Source organism: Lygodium microphyllum, chromosome 17, assembly GCF_053477565.2.
Source record: "Lygodium microphyllum isolate KBCC chromosome 17, Lygodium_microphyllum_v1.1.10, whole genome shotgun sequence".
Taxonomy (NCBI): Eukaryota; Viridiplantae; Streptophyta; class Polypodiopsida; order Schizaeales; family Lygodiaceae; genus Lygodium; species Lygodium microphyllum.
The window spans coordinates 132,944,469-132,966,107 of NC_141151.1; the positions used below are offsets into that span (position 1 = coordinate 132,944,469).

The 21,639-nt window shown below is 41.8% G+C and overlaps 1 protein-coding gene across 1 annotated transcript in view; it reads right to left on the bottom strand.

Annotated features, from left to right (window-relative positions):
- The window catches only part of LOC148022374 (cilia- and flagella-associated protein 65-like), a 34,335-nt gene extending 14,784 nt beyond the window's left edge, over window positions 1–19,551 (bottom strand). Inside the window, exons 1-5 of the mRNA XM_087697994.1 lie at window positions 19,453–19,551; window positions 19,250–19,375; window positions 18,970–19,125; window positions 11,105–11,371; window positions 10,631–10,906 (exon numbers count right to left, since the gene is read on the bottom strand). Coding sequence (XP_087554120.1) covers window positions 10,631–10,906; window positions 11,105–11,371; window positions 18,970–19,125; window positions 19,250–19,375; window positions 19,453–19,515 — 888 coding nt within the window. The 5' untranslated portion in view covers window positions 19,516–19,551. The remainder of the gene's footprint in view (window positions 1–10,630; window positions 10,907–11,104; window positions 11,372–18,969; window positions 19,126–19,249; window positions 19,376–19,452) is intronic.
- Between the last annotated feature and the right edge of the window lie 2,088 nt (window positions 19,552–21,639).

The following is a 21,639-nucleotide window of genomic DNA, read 5'->3' on the forward strand; positions in this document are numbered from 1 at the left end:
TTACAGTGGTATCAGAGCTTTGGCTCGGTCCTCACCCCCAACACTGGTAGTGCTTACAACTATAAGTTTGTTTGTTTTCAGCCCTTGCATTGAGTGCTTGAGCATATTTTTTTTCTTTAGTCTCAATGGATCAATCGAGTGCTATCCTTCAAGCCATTCAAAGTCTTAGAGAGGAGAATCAGCAAATTCGTGAGCAACTTCTCAAACTAGAAAAAGTTGAGAATCCCAAAGAATTCAAGGAAAGAAGCCCATCTACTTCAAGGAGACAAAGCCATACCAATGAAAGGAGCCGATCAAGAAGTCCAACTACTTCTAAGAGGCAGTCCCATTCTACTTCAAGACAAAGAAAGAGATCGCGTCGAAGCTCATCCTCTTCTTCAAAGTCATCTGGCGCCTATTCTGATGGATCCTCTTCTAGTAATGAAGAGTCTTACCCTTCTCGTGGAAGACCTCATCATCGTCAAAGGCGTCGACATTCTTCACCCTCGTCTCCATTTTCATCCCCATCAAGCACTTCATCATCTTCAACCTCAAGATCCGAACATGGACGAAGGCATAAGAAGAAGAAGAAGACTAAGTCACTATCTCCACTTGAAAAGAAGATCAAGTTCAGTATGTATGATGGTTCCCGAAATCCTGATCTTCTTCTGAAGTTTATTCGTCAATTTCAAATTTTGTATGGTCGTGACAAGTATAAAGAAAAAGAAAAGATTAAGTTTGCAGCTTTACATTTAACCGACTTAGCCCATACTTGGTGGACGGGGTTGGAATATGATCATGCTGCCCCAAAATCATGGCAGTCCTTTGTTCGCCTGATACAAAGCCAATTTCTTCCTGTTCATTTCAAAAGAGATGTAAAAATGGAATGGGATCGGCTTTGGCAAAAGAAAAATGAGTCACTTGGTGACTATACCAAGAGATTTTGGGAGCTACTTTTGAAGGTCCAACATTTCAAGAAGATCACCAGTTCGGAAAAGCTTAGGAAGTTTCAAGGAGGTTTGCATTTTAAACTTCGTACTGCTCTTAATCATTATCATTGTTCTAGTCTCAGGGAACTCATTGACCATACTGAGACATGGGAAATGGAGCACAATGGCAACAAATCATTCCAAAAGAATGATAAGAAGAGAGTAGCTGATGATGAGGAGTATTCAGCCCCAAATGAAGGACAAAAACAGTGGCAAAAGCAGCCATCAAATCAAAAGAAGATGAAGCCCTATGCACCTCCTAATGCTCCTCAATTTCGCTCCAATCTATACCCACAAGCAAAGCAACTTTCCGAAGAAGAAAAGCAACGCTTCATGAAAGAAGGGAAGTGCTTTAAATGTGGACTAACAGGCCACATAGCGAAGCAATGTCCAAACAAGGGACAAAGCAAGGTTTCTGACAACAAGCCTAAGTCGCCAGTGAAAATCAATGCTATTAGTGATGTAGTTGCAAACACAACTCACACTCCAGAGACGCGCAAATTATTAAAAGCTTGGGGACAGTTGCAAGGTAAGCAAGCACTATTCTTGATAGATCTTGGGGGGCAATGAAAATATTATTTCCTTACAATTAGCTAAAGAGCTTGGATTAAAGAATGAAGAGATGGACACTCCGGCAGAAGTTCGCCAAGCTTTGAATGCTGATGAAGGTGACACAGTGAAGACTGTGATACCCTACATTGGCAAGCTCAAGTTTCAAATTCAAGGCTATAGTGATGAAGATACCTTCTGTATCGGAGACCTTGATGGTTGCGATGTGATTCTTGGCATGCCCTGGAATCATAGAGTAGATTCAACCATCTTCTCTCAGAAAAAGAAGGTAGAACTCACCAACAAAGGCAAGAAGTACGAGATCCAAGCTGGAGTTTCTGGAGACACCATACCTATGGTAAGCCATATGCAAGTCTCTAGAGCAATTAAGGATTGTGTTCAAAGTTGTCTGCTTTATGTCACTAATGTAAAAGATAATATGAATGCTGAAAACCAAGAGCAACTTCAGCTCTTGGAAAAGTATAAAGATTGTTTTTCGGAAGATCTTCCTTATCAGCTTCCCCCAGAAAGGCCAGAAGACCATCATATTAATATTATCTCGGGTAGTTCTCCTCCTAATATAGCACCATACCGTGTGAGCCGTCCTCAACAAGAAGAAATCAGAAAGCAAGTCGAAGACCTACTCAACCGTGGGCTAATTAGGCCAAGTAGCTCACAATTTTGTTCACCGGTTCTTCTTGTTCAAAAGAAAGATGGCACATTCAGGATGTGCATTGATTATCGAGCCCTCAACAAAATCATTGTGAAGAATCGGTTTCCTATTCCCAGAATTGACGACATTTTGGATCGTCTAGGAGGCTCAAAGGTTTTCAGCCGCATTGATCTAAAGAGTGGTTATCATCAAATTAGGGTAATACCACAAGATGTACACAAAACTGCTTTCCGCACTTCATACGGTCTTTATGAATTCTTGGTGGTTCCTTTCGGATTAACCAATGCACCAGCCACCTGTAATCGAATGATGGAGCGCATCTTTAGAGAGCATCGACAATATATCGGTACTTTCTTTGATGATATTCTTGTCTTTAGCAAGAATGAAGAGGAGCATCATCAACACTTGGAAATTGTTCTACAATTACTACAACAAAATCAACTCTTGGTAAATGGTAAAAAGAGTGAATTTTTCATGCATAAAATAAATTACCTTGGGCATGTCATCTCTTCTGAAGGGATTCAGATGGATCCTGAAAAGATCAGGATAATCCAAGAATGGCCTCATCTTCGTGATGTACATGAGGTGCGATCGTTTCTTGGCTTATGTTCTTATTACCGCCGCTTCATCAAGCATTTTGCACATATGGCTTCTCCACTTCATGACCTTACAAAGAAGAAGATCTCTTTCCAATGGAAGGAAAAAGAGAAGGCAGCCTTCACAAGGCTGAAAATAGCTCTTACTTCTGGACCTGTTCTTATCATTCCAGATCTGGTAAAACCATTTGTGGTGGAAGCAGATGCTTGCGGTGATTGTATTGGTGCAATGCTAAATCAAGAAGGCCATGCCGTAGCCTTTGAAAGCCGCCGTCTAAATGATGTGGAGAAAAGGTATGACATTTATGAAAAGGAGCTCTTAGCAGTGGTTCATGCTTTAAAGATATGGAAACATTATCTTTTAGGCAATGAATTCCTTATTAAAACCGATCATCAAAGCTTGAAGTATTTCAAGACTCAAAAGCATTTGCAGGAGAAACATGCAAGATGGGAAAATTTCTTGTCTATGTTTCATTTTCAAATTATGTACACTCCAGGGAAACAAAATGTAGTTGCTGATGCACTTTCTAGAGTGCCTCGCATTGCAACTATTACAGTGGCTCATCATGAAGATTTTCAAACGATGAAGAATACTTATGATGAAGATACTGATTTTGTAGCAATTTGGTCAAATTTACAGCAAGGAGGTTCTCATCCAGATTATTCCATCAAAGACGGTTATCTTCTCATGAACAATCGCCTTTGTGTCACTCTTCCTATTCGACAAAAGGTGCTTAAAGAAAGTCATGAACCCCCTTATGCAGGGCATAGAGGGAGGGCAGCCACTCTAAGTGCAATTGAGCGCTACTTTTATTGGCCAACATTACGAAAAGATACACATAACTTCATTGAGGCTTGTCTGGTATGCCAAAAATCCAAATATGATAGGCAGAAGATTCCAGGATTGTTGCAACCTCTTCCAGTGCCCAAAGATCCATGGGAATCTATCACAATGGATTTCATCTCAGGTATTCCAAGAACACCTCAAGGTCATGATATGATTTGGGTCATAATTGATAGATTCAGCAAACAATCACATTTTATTCCATGTCATAAAACATTGAAATCCGCACAAGCTGCAAGACTTTTCATTCAACATATCTTCAAATTACATGGTATGCCTTCTGAGATCATTTCAGATAGAGACTCCAAATTCACAAGTAACTTTTGGCGTGCTTTATTTGAGAATTTGGGAACCACTTTAAAGTTCTCCTCAGCTTTTCATCCTCAAACTGACGGCCAAACAGAGGTGATGAATCTCACTCTTTTGGATATGTTGAAAGCTTATGTTAGTGAACATAAGTCACAATGGGAGAAATATCTTCCATTATTGGAGTTTGCTTACAACAATACAGTGCACTCATCCACAGGGAAAGCTCCAAATGAAATAGTACAGGGTAAAGTGATTCCCCCTCCAATTATTCGCACTAAAGATAAGATTTTTGCTGCTGATGAGTTTGCTTCAGATTTAAAAACCGCAGTGGATCAAGTTCGAGCCACTATCAAAGTTGCCCAAGAGCGACAAAAGAAGCAAGCAGATAAACGAAGAAGACCTTTGGCTTTTGAAAAAGGTCAATATGTCTTGCTAAAGTTTGATAAAAGCAGGCTCAAACAAGGTTCTGGTCAAAATTCAGCTTTTCCAAAGCTCTCCAGTAGATACTTTGGACCCTTCAAAGTGATTGAGAAAATAAATGAAGTTTCTTATCGACTTGAGCTTCCTACTCATTGGAAAATACACAATGCTTTTCATGTAAGTTTGCTAAAACCTTACATAGGACCAGAACCAAAGGAACCCATTACTGAAGATCCCCCAGAAGTTGAAGAAACAGAGCAACTCTTGGAACCTGAAAAGATTTTGTTTCTCAAGGATCGAACCACGAGAAGTGGCCTTGTGACACGAAAATTCTTGCTAAAATTCAAGAATCTACCCACCACAGATGCACAGTGGGTAGATGAAAAATTCATGAAGGATTACCCAAATATTCTATAACAATATCAAGAAGATTTTCAGCTGAGGACAGCTGAATAAAAGCCAGAGGGCTGTCACAACTCTATAGAAACAGAATTTGTATCCTTTTTCATTAATTTGTCTATATAATGATTTATTAAATTTATTTCCTTTGCACTAATTAGATATAAAGAAAAGTGCATTGGAGCTGGCCACTGATGAGTGGTCACAGGTTATGGTGGACCCACGCGGTGGGTTAGAGAAAAGATAGTTCACACTTCCACCTATATGACCCGATTGGGCGCCTGTGACTAGAACTCACGCATATCAGGTTTAGACTCGCACACAGAAAGGATTGATGCCTTGAAGTGTGGGCTAGATCCACCAGAACAAACAGTTACAATCAACAAGATGGCATGATCATGAAATGCTTGTATAATGTGCATGTGTGGGCTGAAAGCTTGAAATGCACATTTCTTTGCATAAGAAAATCACATGAAGATTCGGATACCATTTTTGCGATGTACACAGAAAAAGCTTTCATATGATAGCCATATTGGGGGGGTCCCTAAATTCTAGGAGATCCCTAAATTTTAGGAGGTCCCTAAATTTTAGGAGCCTCGAATTAGCCTAAAAATGCTAGTCCTAAAAAATAGGGATGTCATTCTAAAAATAGTAAGTTTTGTACTCTGACTGTGCTTACTAAATTTGGTTGTTTCTATTCTTGACAGTATTCAACCCAAAAAGGAAGGCCATAGAGAAGAGACAAGTGTCAAGACACTTGTCACACAAGTTTCCAAGTGTCCCACCACTTGTCACATCTCATGACATGTGGCTGGACACTTGTCTTGTGCTACTCCACTTTCCCCTTTTGTACTAGCTCTCCCCTCTCCTATAAATAAGAGCTCGTTTTTCTTCATTCAACATCATTTTTCTTTGTTGTAAACTCATGTACAGCACCCCACAGATAGCCAAAAACTCGCCCCATCCATCCCCATCATCATCTCCCACTTCTCCATTATCAAATTTCTCCATATTCCCTCTTCTATCACTGTTGTTTTACAAGACAGCAAGCCTGTAAATGATCAACGATGGAGAAAGGCTGAATTCCCCTTTTTCTTCTCTCATACTGTAAAGAAATCAGTTTTTATCATTGGATAATAGATAATGCATGTGTGTTTGTACATCTTTGCATGATCTTGTGAGAGTGAGAATTACTTCTTCTCACTCTCAGGTTGATTGTAACTGAGCTCTTCCCTAAGGGACTTGGGTTGAGCAGAAATATTAAGGAGGGCTTTGGACCACTAAGACGGGTGATGGACTATGAGGACCAAAGATGTTTGGGCCTTTTCTTGCTGGAGCTCCAATGACGCAGAGCATTATTGTTACGAGATAGGAGGCGACCCCAGCATCATCCACCCCTCTAGAGAGCAGTTATAGACTACTTCAGCGAAGCTAAACCCCCAGCCGCGACCACCCCAGACACTACATCTTCTACTGATAGGCGTTGCCGAGATACAGCATCAGGAGGCATCAGAGATGACAGAGCTACAACGCTATGTAGAGCATGACGCCCTAGAGTACCTACTCGGCAACATAGGCGTGCCCATATGTGCCACATTCGCATCATGATTGCTCGTTATAGAGGCAGATTGGCGCGGTGACTCAGTCGGAGGTAGCTTGCAAAGTCTTGGTGGATTCCATAGACTGAGGGGGAGATACCCTGCACTCTTGATCTTTTTAAACTTAGTTTTTTTTTTTCCAACTTTTTCAATTTCCATACTTCTCATTTCAATATACCATGTAAACTTACACATAAATTTTAACTCTTCTTATCTGATGAGAGATTATGATACCATTTGTATTGGTTATGGTCTCATAGGCCACTTTGGCCTTTTAGTGACGTTAATAGATCTGTTTTTTTTCGTTAAGATAATTGAATTAAGTAGTAAATATTTTACATCAGACCATCAGGTCAGCTTTAGAAATAACAAAAAATAACAGACATGAAGGAAAGTCTACACAGACTCTAACACAGAAATGTCACACTGAAAGTACAGCTGGTGTGGAGCAAACAGTGTCCAACCAAGGAGCAGCAATATCGGGAAGAACCAAATCAACAAACACCATAGAGATGATTTGCCACAACACTAAACCCCCGATTTGAACCACATGACCATGAATACCAGATACTAAATCAAAAATGAAGGCATTCTGAGTACGCCAAATATGCCACAAATCTGTCCATCTAAGGAAATGAAAAAGGCAAAAATAATCTGAACTCAAAGAGGTCATGGAGGTCATCTTCCCCAAAATCCACAAACGAGCTGGAATCCGGTGTTGAGTCAACGAGGACCAGACAGAGAAAATAAAAATCCAAATCTGTCACAGAAAATAAAAATCCAAATCTGTCTTGCAATAGGGCAAGAGACAAAAAGATGAAGCATTGTCTCATCACATGTAGTATAGAATATGCATCACCCAGCAGAGATCTTACGAGCTCACAGCACATTCCTAGTTGAAAGAGCCCCAATAAGTAGCCTCCATATAAACACTTTTCCCTGATAAGGAACCTTATATTTCTAGAGCTAGATGAATCTGTCCTGCCACTTCCTTTTGCTTTCCCAAATATGCCATACTTTATTTTCCTTATCCGTGACCCATCTCTTGGCCTCTACCATTTGATGATATATCTGATTGGCTGACCTTTTCTCGAAATCATCAAGAATCACAAACATCCAATCACGCCAAGGAGACAAAAGCTATAATGTAGACAAAGGATAGTAGCTCGTAAGTCTGTCTTGTATGGCCGTCCAAATAACATGATACCCTCTAGGCAATCAAAAGTGCTAGCGAATACGCCGAAAGGAATAAAGATGGGCCTATCTAGGAATGACTCCATCCTGGACTGATTGCAACCCCAAACGAGCCATCCGGTTAAACTTGTATCTCTCTGTAGATCTTTATCAGGCCAGTCCAACAAGTTGAAGGAGGGAATTCTCCTCCGTGCGAGAATCTGGGGGGTGCCAAACCAAAAAATATAACATCGCGTGCCAAGATGCGCTCATATGGGAAAGGAGAAAAGACTGGGAGACCTTAATAGATCTTGTGGAGTTAAGCACGTGCCAAACCAAAAAATGTAACATCGCCTACCAAGATGCGCTCATATGGGAAAGGAGAAAAGACTGGGAGACCTTAATAGATCTTGTGGAGTTAAGCATGTGCCACCAAGAAGCATGAATAACCATGCTACCATGAGAAATACCAAAAATTTCTATTAAAAAATTTGCTATATCTGTCCAAGGATGAGTGTGTACACAAAGAGCCTGCAGAAGAGCTAACCTCAAAGCAACCATATGAAAATTAACATCCAAGAGAGCTACTCTCCCCATCCTTTTAGCAGTAGTCATGTGCTGCCATGAAATCCACACCTGACACAGGCGATTTCCTTTCTTCTTCCATAACATGAATCGGATAGGTTGAACCAAATCCAATAGGGACTTCTTAGTCCAAGGAAGCAATGGCAAAGAAAACAAAATCATGCTGATCATAATGCATTGCACAACTTCAAGTCTCACATGGAGAGGCCAACCTTGTGACTTCCAGTACATAAACCGATCATGAATACGAGATGCCATCCAATCCAACAAGGCACGAGGAGCTACCTCCACCCCAATAGGATAACCCAAGTGTCTAGTTATATTCCCCTTAGGAATCACAATACCATTCCAACCCAAAGCCTACAAATCATTTTCCATACAAGAGAGCAGAGTGGATTTTTTAGCATTAATATGAAGTCCCGATGCCATAGCAGAAAGTTTCCACGCGACCATTGCCCGATTAACATTCGAAGGATCAGCCTTATGAAACATAAAGGAATCATTTGCCAAAGATTGACCCACAAGTTGGGCCCCACTGGGAAGAGACAAACCAACTAGCTCACCTTGATTGGCCAACTTATCCAACAAAGAAAGCATCGGGTGAGTAACTAATGCAAACAACAAAGGACTGAGAGGGTAGCCTTGTTGAAGAGAGCGGGATAAGGTAATTTCATCAGTGATCCCTCCATTGAGTGCAATACGGGCCACTGCCCCCTGACCAATAGTATCCACAATAGAAACCATACGTGGCCCAAAACCCATGGTGAACATTAGCTGCCTCAAAAAAGACCAGCTTACATGATCAAATGCCTTTTTAATATTAAGCTGAAGCACGACCACCTGCTGGCCTAATGAACATTCAAAATGTTATGCATTATATTCCGACCCTTAATGAAACCGTATTGGCGTGGATAAACCAATTGCGAAAAAACTTTCTACAATGTGTTGGCAATAATTTTTGAAAAGATTTTGTATAAAGAGCCCATAACAAAAATGGGTCTCCATTGTTTCAAAGAAGTAGGAGAGGAAACCTTGGGCAATAAGCGAATGATTGCAATCTTCCAATCTGAAGGCATGACACTGGAATTCCAAACTTGCTGACATAGGCGAATCAACGGATCCTTAAGTTGCTCAACATTGGTTGAAAACCACTCATTAGGAAGCCCATCCCAACCAGGGCTTTTTCTTTTAGACAAATGGGACAACTCTCTTCCACTTCATCCTCTGAAATATCCACCTCCATTAAGGCTACCCATTCTGCCTGAACCTGATTACTAACCAGATCACAAATGTATCTACGAGCTGAGTGTACAGCATCAGACAGAATCTCTTGAGGGCCCAACAGTGATTTATAAAAATCTACACACATCTGAATGATGGATGCAGGTTCTGTTACCATAACACCTTGCTCATTCTTCAGACGCACAATATTTTCCCGGGCATAGTTATGATGTAATCGAGCAAAGAATTGGTGAGATTGACAATTGTTATCGTGCAAAGCTTCTGCTCTGGACAGCAATTTGTATTTAGCATACTCTTGTTCCTGAAAAGATTGGACTTGGCCTTTCAACCATTCAATGCATGTAAGCAAGTCATCAATGGTATTCCCGAACTGACATAAAGACAACGAATGGGCCAACAAAGATTGTGCATGCAGCAATTCAGCGCATAAAATGGAAGCATGCTGAATACCATACTGTCGGGATAACATATGCGCATTATCCCTAAAAATAGACCATGCTTCTGTTCCTTCTAATAGGACCCTAGAACGAAAGGAATCAATTATTAGCTGAATACATTCCAGAAACTAATTTTGTAGGAGAAAGGATTGATTGAAACGAAGAGGCAAGCGAGCTAGGAGAGCCTTATAGGCATGAACAGGTCGATGTGTCATTTCCAAGATCAAAGGATAGTGATCAAACAAGACATGCTTTCGCTATCCACATATCAATGATTGCAGGGAGAAAAGAATCACTTTGACAAACATAAATCCTATCCAGTTCGGCCCATGTGTTTGGATGGTGAAGAGAACGATAAGAGGGATGCAACAAAGACCACATGTCCTATTTCAAAGACTCAGCTGCAAAAGCATCGCAGGCCTGTCACTCAGGACCATCCATAACCGAGTGTTGACAAGTCATCTTTATCACGATCCAAAGATGGTTACATTACCTCCTGGCTTCTATCACATTCTGAAATGAAATGTCCCAATTGTCCACACCTTCCATCACAGACCAGCGTAGGGTCTATTCTTCCCTGCTCGAGCCCTGCCCTCGCCCACCTGTGAACAGCCGCTCGACCTGTAAAGCTTTGATTTGTTTTTCTGGCTAGTCTTCTTCAACAGGTTGGTTGTGGAGATGCAGTCTCTCTATATTCAACACTTTGTGATCTAAAGAAGATAGTTAATATATATTATTTCTCATTCTTTTCATATTTACATGAAATTTTTAACAAGTATCTATATGTTTGATATTCACATTGGAAAGAGAAGAACTGTGAATCCACGTGGCACATACCTTTACTTGCAAATGTTCTTTCGGCTGGACTGATGATTCTGTAGGGTCAACTATAAATACTCTTGATAAAGGCTGGGTGTAGCCCTCAGCTAATTGAATTTGGACTCGTGCCAGTACTTCAGATGTGTTCCAGATGTGAAACGACATTTCTTTTGCTGAACCTACTTCCACATTCCCAAATTCAAGATTTGTAGGTGTGATGCGTAAGAATGTATATTTGCCAGTTCCATCCAAGCTCATTTGTAATCTTTCATCGGAAGCTGTAATACAAAGTGCCTAAGCCAAGTTCACACATAAGGGTGAATCATTTCTCCAATAATTTTACATTTGAGAACGTGTTCTGTCTTGCTACCCATGCAGTGAAATCAATGCAGTTGCATGAAGCTATGCAATTTTACTTGTGGCTGTCCAATATGAGCTTGTTAGAAATTTACTGCTTTTGTTTCCTGCTTCCAGTTCCCAACGGTACTGTACCTCTGCAGAGTAATGGCAGGCCTTTTCAGGTAAGAAACTGCAGGTTGCAGATACAACTTGTCTTGGGAGTAAAAACCCTGCCTTGGGAGAGATTGAAAAGGGTGGCTGGACCAGCCAATCAAATAACACTCTCCCATCTCCAGGATTTCTAAATTGGAACAATTTTGTTGTTGTTTCTTTTACAGCACAGTTTCCAAAGCTTAGCTCCTCGGGAAATTGAACACTTTTTGTACAAACAATACCTTCTAAAGCTACTGAAAATGATCCCTGCATAAATATATTCAACACTCCTCAGACACAGGTTTCATGCTTTGATAGATTTCTAAAATTGATGTGCTCATTTCATAGATTCACCACAGAAAAACAAGAGATTCATTTAATGAAAAATAACTGGTCTCAAGAACATGTGATCCTACAGGGGGCATGTTTAAGATCATCTAATTGATAAGAGTAAATTTTTTATTCAGTCAATAATCAAGTTTGATTGAGACTGGTAAAGACTGCAACTTAGTTGAAGTCTCACCCTTGTCCTCAATGGCCAGCTTTTGACTGTACTTCCAAGGTATATGGCCAAAAATATGGTTAAATGAGCCAGTGTTGGAGAGAGAGTTTTGTTGTATGCTTTTGACTTGATAGTTCAAAAACGCCAGCTACTTATGGTAGTGTACATGTGGCATGCATGAGCTATGGAGCAATAAGAGGAGACTATCCTAGAGCCTAGGAAGTTTTCCTTGGACTGGTCTTTCAAGGCACTCATGGAGAGATGTTTGTAACCTCTGCAGACCTTTCTCTTTTTCCGAGAAAAGAGAATTCTATTAATAACACCTTGGAGAAAAACCAGAGGAAAAATACAAAGTACAAGGAACTCTGTAAAGAGTAACAGAGTACATCACAAATACAATGGTTGTGTGAACACTATCTCTTGAGAATAAGCTTCACCTCAAAGGCTATGGGCTACTACATCGCAAATACAATGGTTGTGTGGACAAAGAGTAACAAAGTACATCACAAATACAATGGTTGTGTGAACATTGTCTCTTGAGAATGTGCTTCACCTCAATGGCTATAGGCTAGTAAGTGGCATGGAAGGAGCATGTGGAATTTGCAACTATTGCCCATATTGTTAATAGGATTTGTCGCCTACCATTGGACGAGGGAGATAGTGTTCACACAACCACTGTATTTGTGATGTACTTTGTTACTCTTTGTCCTGCTGCCTACCACGCCTCAACCTGCTTTGCCTGCACTCTCTCCTCACTTCGCAGCCATGGACACTTCCTCAGCCTCCTCATCCACCCTTGCAGCCTTCGTAAGATTCCTTGCACAAGCAACCTCCATCTCCCCTTCCCGTGCACAACCTCAACAGGCAGACCAACGGCTATACCCTGCGCCAACAAACCACGAAGCACCCGCACCACCAACACATGGAGCTAGTGTATCACCCGAGATTGCAGCCAGTCCTCCACCATCCCCAAGGGGTTCCAGCGCAGCGCGCCCTCCCCCCCCCCCCCCCCCCCCACACTCAGCTGATGCCTTCCCACCGATCCGCTTTGCTTCGGACACACTCAGGGAGAGAGTGTTAGCTCTAGAAACATCATCCTTGGCCTAGAGAATGGTTGGAGATTGTCTGCATATCCACACTCTTAAGGACTCCATCCAATCTGCTCTTACTAGCACCCCACCCAGTATCATGCGAGTGGTGCCCCTTGGAAAGGGATGCTTCAGACTCCAGTTCAGCTCACCCGAGCAGATGGAGGAAGCGCTCACTACCAGCCCGCTTGATGTTAGGACCTCAGTAGCATACTTTGACAGATGGATCAAGGGCCGGGACTATTCCTTGCTTGGAGATGGCGCTGCCATCACCATCTCTTTTCCTGACCTTGATGAGTATTTTACACCATACCTTTCTGAGATTGGTAGTGCATTCAGCCACATCATACAGAGGGATAGGACTTTTGCTGACGCAGTCTCAGAAGGCCCACCCAGATACCCTTCGGTCCGAGTGATAGCCTCCATTCACGGGGGCTTTCTTATCCAACCAGTCTCTTATACAGGCCTCGTTGGTCAGTGCTTTGCTTGCAGGATGATTGGACATCTTGCAGTAGCTAAATGCCCCAAGACACGCCGACGCTAGACCTCCTCCAGGGGCGAGGGAGGTGGTAGACCCAAGACGTGTCAGAGGAGTGATGCAAAGCGCCAGAGAAGGCACAAGGCTAGACAGAGGAGGAGACCACGAGCGAAGAGAGCGCGCTACTGAGAGGCAAAGGCACGAGGGCCTAGAGCCAAGATGGTGGAGAGTGATCACGGACCTTAGATTGTCAGCCCACGCAGAGCCCCTACAGCCCCCCACTGTTGGGGGTAAAGGCACCTCCGCCTAGCCGCCCGTGTATTACTACACTGACAGTACCCGCCACTGCACACTGCAGATGGTGGGTGCCCGTCACAGTCATTTATTCTTTATTCTTTTAGTGAAAGTTTGAATAAAGGAAGGCCCGGCCACACATTGTGGTTGTTGGAGTTTCCGCTTTTGAGTCTCACTCTCACTCTTGCTCTTGCTCTCCATCCACCATAGCTCTCACCGTCAAGCTTCTTCCTCCTGGGTTCCACTTCCCTTTCAACTGGTATCAGAGCAAAGGTCTTGGAGCTTGCCCAGCATTCTCTTCAGCCCGGATTTGAAGAGCTTCAACCTGAGCTTCAATGGCAGCCATGGCACCTTCATTTGCAGGTATGTTTTGATCTCCCGCCTCATCCCCGAGCTTCTGAACGTTCATTGGCTTCTTCTCGGGCTGCATTGGAGCCCCCTCAACATTGCCAAGTGCCCCCAAGGATTATTGAAAACCCCCCAGTCCCCAAGAATAGCCAGTGCAAATTTCGGCGCATTTTTAGGGGGCTGGGCTGACGTGCTCCTGGCATTTCCCTGCTCTTCCTCGGCTTCCCGACACTCTTGGCAACCTACTCGAGCATTGTTGAACTCCCCGGCATTAGTGCTTGGCTCCCGGTGATCGATTCGAGTGCTTCCCCTTCATCCCTTTGTTGTATACACAGTCCCAGGACTGTCAAAACAGGGCAGCACTTGACATTTACTGTTTGATGCTTCTTGGCATTGCCCGTTTGATGCCTATTGATGCTCGGTGATGCCCAGATGTTATGGGATGCTATGTCTATGCTTTGGGACTGATTTGGAGCAAATTTGAGCATCATTTGAACTTCATTTAACAATAAATTGCTTGCTGTAATACAGTGGGCTGAAGTTCATTTACTTGGTGTATGCATCAGTTCATGGATACGGGGTGCTTACTGGAGGTTTGAATGATCATACCAATGCCTCTGGAGGTTGTCAAATGCTTCTTCTTGGTTCCGGAATTCTTTTGAGCTTGGAATAGGCTCCGCCTTGGTCGTCATTACTGGCATTTGGCTTCACTTGGCATGCTTTAAACCGGTTTATGTCTATTGTCACTGCTTGACATTTAAGCTTCTTGTCTTTATGCTTTCGTTAGATATGGATGCCACTTGGTTTGTCCATGCTTGACAGTTACTTGGAGCTTCGTCTTCAGATATATTTGAGCATTTTGGATCTACTGGGCATTACATTTGGTTGTCAGTTACATGCTCTTTGAATGCTTTCAAGCTTATGCTTTACGAGTCTGAGATAGCTTGGGATTTATGCTCCGAATGTACCCTACTGGGATTTGGCATGTCTGATACTATATATTCGATGTATTAGAGCGTTGCTTGCTCTCTTTGCATTTGACTTTACTTCCAGTGGGAACCTCTTGGTATATTCGGATGTACACAGAGTCTTATTTACACTTGAGCTTGAGCTTGTGAGATAGTTACATGCATTTGCTCTCTTGAGAGTTTTATATCTGCAATTAGTCTGTAGTGAGCTGATTTGATACGCCTATTGGGGCCGGCACCTATCTCTGTCTCACAGGTTTGTCAGCTTGGTATGCATCTTGGATGGTTATGCATTGAGCTTCTTGCTCTATCAGTTGTGCTTGTGCTTAGTCTCTTCTCTTAACCCGAGACCCATTACATGCATAACTTCTAGACCTATGAGATGTCTCTTGCTTGACAGGTGATTGGTTTGATAGTTCTTGGTACCTTCTTGCCCTTGGGCACTCAATGTTGGATGTATCTTGCTACGTGGCAATTGCAGTGACATATGTATCAATGATTGCTTCATTTTGGGACAGTTTTACATACTGCTACCATTTATTACAGCAAGCTGAAATCTGCAGATTTTGAGCACTTCTATGAGGGTAATGCTTACTATTTGATGTTATCTTGGTCATATTTGGTGGACAGGTGCTTCTCTTAGTGAAATCCACTCTTTCAGCCAGTTTTAGCAGTGGTTTTAGTGCATTTTCTGCTAATTACAGCAATCTGCAATTTTGATTTTTTACTTTGATTTGGGACAGTATGGCTGGTCATCTAAAAGATACAGCTCTCTTTAACATTGCCAAGTTGGATGGTACCAACTATGGATATTGGAAGTCCCAAATATGGCAGGTTTTGGTGCAAAAGTTACAGATTAAACCCTTACGTTTCAAGGGTGTTAAACCTGAGGATAGGAATGATGATGTTTGGATAGAAGTTGATGAGCTATACAAGTCTACCATTATTTTGTCACTCTTAGAAGGGGTCCATCATAATGTTGTTGAAGATGAGAATAAGAGTGCATGGGATTTATGGGAGAAGATTCAGGAGCTCTATGCACAACAGAGTCCTGCATCACAGATGTATTGGCTGAAGCAGTTAATGGATCTTCACATGAAGGAGGAGACCTCCCTTTCATCTCATTGCAGTCAGTTTCATGCTATCATGAAGAGTCTGTTGTCACAGGGTATCGAGTTCAAAGACAACTTACACCCGTTGTTTCTGCTTGGCATTTTGCTTGAATCATGGGATGTCTTCTGTACTGCCATATGCACGAACAAGCTTGATGGGCTGAAAATCAAAGATGTTGAGAGTGCTTTATTGATTGAGGAAATCAACAAGAGAAATAATGATGCTTCCTGCTCTTCACATGCATTGACCGTTAGAGGTGGCAGAGATGCCAAGCATGATAATGATCATAAGGACAGAGACTCTTAGAAGTCCAGGTTCAAGTCACGTGGTCGCAGTAAGTCTCGTGGACGGAAGTCTAATCTTACCTATCATTATTGTGGGAAAGCAAGACATATTAGGCCGCAGTGCCATAAAATGCGCGATGATAAGCGCAAGGAAAAGGGAAAAGAAAAAGTACAAAAAATATCTTCTGAGCACAGTATTGTACTTGCAAAGTCCAGTGTGAAGATAGAAGAGGTTGATGTCATGCAGACCACTGATTCAAATGATGATTATATACTTGCAACTTCTTCATGCGATGCCTTACAGGCTTCTAAGATACATTCTATGTATGCGCAGTGCTGACTCTTGGATTCGGGTGCGTCCTTTCATGTGACACCCTGTAGAGATTGGTTTCATACCTATCGTACCATGTCTGGTTCTGTGCATCTTGGTGATGACAGGTCTCTTGACATTGTGGGCATTGGAGATATTAGGCTGCAGTTTTCTTCTGGCAGTTCTTTTGTTTTGCATGATGTATGCCATGTACCTGCGTTGACTCGCAGCCTTATGTCAGCTGGACAGCTTGATGATGCAGGGTATTTTGTGTCTTTTGGAGACTCTGCATGGATGATTACTCGTGAAAGGCTTGTGCTTGCAAGAGGTGCTAAGTCTGGTAGCCTCTATCCCTTACTTGTGTCTGGAGCTACATTGGATCATGTTTTGTCTATGGGTTCTATCTCCCATGTATCCCTTTGCCATGCTTGTTTAGGGCATATGTTCCTTAAAGGAATGAAAATGCTCCGTGCTTTGCAGTATCTTCCGCCTTTTGACTCTTTGCATTTTGATTCTTATGAACATTGTTTATATGGCAGACAGACTAGAAATACGCATAAAAAGTCTCGTAAGAAACGCATGGGTAAGCCCTTGGCTCTTGTACACTTAGATGTATGTGGGCCCATGCCCTATCAGTCACTTGGTGGGGCAAAGTACTTTGTTACTTTCATAGATGATTACTCACGTAAGGTTTGGGCTTATCCCATAAATAGAAAAGCCGATGTCTTAGACACATTTCAGCATTGGCTTGCATTGGTAGAGAACCAGTCTGGGAAAAGCTAAAATGCCTAAGTTCAGATAATGGGGGTGAGTATGTATTACGTGCTTTTGAGCAGTTTTGTGATGAGCAGGGTATTAAGCGTCAATTGACCGCCCCTTACAACCCTTCCTAGAATGGTATGGCTGAACGCATGAATAAAACCATTCAGGAAAGGGTCCATAGCATACTTAGCCAAGCTGGCTTACCGCAGCACTTTTGGGCTGAGGCCATTACTATTGTAGTGCATCTCATTAACATGTCGCCTAGCAGTGGCATTGACTTTCAGGTTGCAGAGGAGGTATGGATAGGCAAGCCCCCCTCTCTTATGATCATTTGCATGTCTTTGGATGTGAGTCATTCTGCCATGTGCCCAAGGACGAACGCAATAAGCTGGATCCTAAAAGTGTCAAATGCATTTTCATTGGCTATGGAGATGCAGGAGAAATGGGTTACCGTCTATGGGATCCGCAGACGCGGAAAGTGATCCATAGCCATAATGTCATCTTTCATGAGGACAAAATATATAAGCAGCCGAGAAAATGGTTGAGGTACGCAGAGTTATCTTTCAGGAGGAGCCACTTGCTCCCGTTCAGCCCGCTCCACGGCCAGCTAGACAGCGTGCGGCATCACCTGATGCTCATGGCCCAGATGCTAGACATACTGATGTTAGACAGAATGTCGGTCAGGCAGTAGAGCCTGGGTTGAGGCGTTCTACTAGAGATAGACGACCTCCTGACCATTTTGCGCTCTCTATGGATTATGTATTGGTTATAAATGCAGGAGAGCCTCTCACTTATGATGAGGCTATACACAGGGGTAATTGTCACTCTTGAGAGAGAGCTATGCAATCTGAGCTTGACTCATTGCATAAGAATCAGACTTGGGATTTGATTTCCTTGCCTCAAGGTAAGAAGGCTTTGCCATACAAGTGGGTGTATAAGCTGAAAAGTACCCGTGGACATCCCAAGCCGGCATACAAGGCTCGATTGGTTGCTAAGGATTTTAACCAGGAGCATGGTGTTGACTTTGATGAAGTCTTTTCTCCTGTGGTCAAGATGACCACCCTACGCTTAGTCTTGGCCTTGGTTACACAGCTTGACCTGGACTTATATGAGATGGATGTCAAGACGGCCTTTTTACATGGGAACTTGCATAATGATATTTACATGGAGCAGCCTAAGGGCTTTGCAGGCCCTGACAGGGAACACCTAGTGTGCAAGCTAAAGAAGAGTCTATATGGCTTGAAGCAGGCACCTAGGGAATGGTACCATAAGTTTGATGCATTTATGCAATCACAAGGCTACAACCGCAGTGCTATGGATCTGTGCTTGTTACAAAGTAATTTGATTTGACAATATTGATTGTCCATTGCAAAATCCAAGATAAAAAATACACTAATTATGAGTTTTCCACATGGGTGGAACACTTCTAAAATATCCCTCTTTTACAAAAATATAAGGAGACATAGGATTTCCTTGATGCAAATTCTCCCAAACCAACGTAAAATCCCCATCTGTAGCATGTTGACAGCCATAACTTACAGCCAATCCTAGTAGGTAAAAAAGCCTGTTTGGCAGCTTGACAGTGACTGGTTGAATTTCACTATATCTCTTGCTTCTTTTGCAGATCAAATGAAAGGGCATTTGATCACTACTGTTATTTTTTACATTTCGGGAATGATACGGCTGAAACTTGTCTGTTGATGGTACAATAGCCATACCTTCGTTGCAGAGAAAGTAAGGTTGCCTTCATAATTGTCTAATTTTGTGGGTTTGAAAGTGATGTTGATAACAGCGGTGACATCAGGGTTGAGTCTGACTGGATCAGCATATTCTGTTGAGAAGTTGGGGGAACTGGGAGGGTCCCAATGCAGAGTCTGCAGAGCACAATCACACGAGTATAGAGACAATCTTTGAATTGGAAACATATAGAAAGTTAAGGACACAAAACGAACACCACCCTGTTCAACAAATTAGCAAATAATTGTCTGATCGTTATACCTGCACCACCCTGCTAACATTCTTGATTGACAAGGCCTTGCGGTATTCGTTACCAGGCTGCCAGTTTGTCCATGCGACCCGATCAACACAGCGAAACCCAGCCTCCATGATCTTTCTCTCGATTGCCTTGATTATTGGGGACAAGATTTATAATGTCAATCAGCACATAGGAGAGAGAGAGAGAGAGAGAGAGAGAGATTCACCACATCCCGCCTTCCAGAATGCATCTCGGGGTGTGATGCATCCATGCAGGGTGACGAGGGCATGGCCTGCAGCAACTTTGGTTTAAGTCAGGTTCATACCATTCTTCGTTGGACAAAAGTTTATTGTGGAACTTTGTGAAACTAAGGGTGGGTTGAGACTCCACACTCGGAAATGAGAAAAAAGACATGCTTCTAGATGTATCTAGTTTCTATTCTCCCCGTAAAATGCACCGTAAAACTTGGCTTTTTCAATCAGTTCCGCATTGGTTGGGCTGAACAACTTTGAAAAAGTGAATTTCTCAAGGGTTCAACCCTCGCAGATGAACTTCAAAACCAATAAGACACTCCCACGTAGCCATTTTGCCAAGAACCACATCCTTAAAAATAATGTGGCTTCCTTTTAATCTAAACACTCTTGGCAGACACAAGGATTACCAATTGTGTCGACCGTCAACTTGCCACCCTAAGGCTGGGTGCAAACATGTCCGGACAAACGTAAGTACATTTTGCCTTGGACCTAATATTCAATTCACACATCTCCGAACGGCCTTCATTGAGATGTGTATGAAGATTGTTCTAATTCGAGAATTGTGATTGGAGGAGAGAAAAATGTTTATCAACCGTCTGCGCAAGCTACGGCGGACACGATTCAACGCGGACAAAATTATAGCAAACGATTTTCCTCTTTCTCACCTACACACCCCTTTATCCTTTGGGGACTCGAATGGGTTTGTAAAGGGCCTAAGTAATTTCAATCTCTCAAGCTAAGTAAATTTAGGGGTGAGTTTTAGCACAATTGCTATTTTTTAGAGGTTTCTAAAATGGTGTGGCCAATTTTTTAGATTTAAAAACTCACAAAATACCCTTCTATAACAAAAACTAGACATTTTGATTAGAAAACTAGACATTTAAAAACTCACAAAATACCCTTCTATAACAAAAACTAGGCATTTTGATTAGAAACTTCACCTGAAAACACTCAAAATAAAGGTTCTATAGGACCATTTCGTTCCATCTTTTAAAAACTTGGTCATTGATTTTATTAAACATTTGCCCGCTTACTTACAATTAAGAAATCATAGGGTCCATTCCTTTTTATACCTCGCTTCAAGCCCTTAGGCCCTAGTTCGTGTTGAGTTCTCATAATGACACTTGTAGTCCTTCATTATACAACAACAAACATTATTTGTAAATTGAAGTGAATACAAATTCTAATAGCGAAAACAAGTAGAGAAAGCATGCACTATACAAAGATTGGGTCTACGATCTCACCCCATACATCAATGAGCACCTCCCCAATGCATGTATTTATGGATTTTTTTGAAGTGAATTGATATTTTATTATGCCTTTGGGATGTGGTGCATAGGGTTTGAACTTACACACCCCCATAACTCAACCCACACCCAAACCGCTACGCCATAACCTCATTGGCCAATTTTATGGATTTTTTAATTAGCTCTTGTGCTCAAAATACATTGAAGGACATCTCTTTTTCTTCTTCTTCTTGCACGACATAATTTTGCCAAGAAAAATGAAACTACAAACCTATTCAAAGGTCTTTACAACAAAATTCATATTTTAACGCTTTAAGGCTTTCATACAAGAAATGACAACAAAAACAATAGTTTATCCCTTTTTAAATTAGGCTTTCTTACAAGAAATTACAACCAAGAAAATAAGTCGTGCATGTGTGCATACAATATCCTTGCTCTAAGGAGCACTTTCAAAAGTATAATAATCTTGCATTGAAATTTCTCTATTTATCTTCCTCTACTAAATGAAGGGTCGTCTACAACTAGAGTTAGTGGTGGGGTTCCCTTTAAAGGTTTTAACAAACTAATATGAAATGAACTACAAATTTGCTAAGGAGGAATGCCTAATCTAAATGCATTATCCTTAATCTTATGAACAATATAGAATGACCTATAATAACTTGGAGCCAATTTAATTTAGGATGCCTTTCAATGGATTTCAACCTCCTCTTTTCAATATTAGTTCCTACTACATTATCTAAAAGTTGATTGGTGAACTTTAACAATGATATCCTACACTTGGGCTAAAAAAGATAGTCTTGCTCAATATCATTGTCCAACATAAGAAATTTCAATAAGAATAGTTCAATAGCCTTAGAAGGCATAAAGTTGTAGTAACATGAGGTAAATAGTAGTAAATGATATCCTACGCTT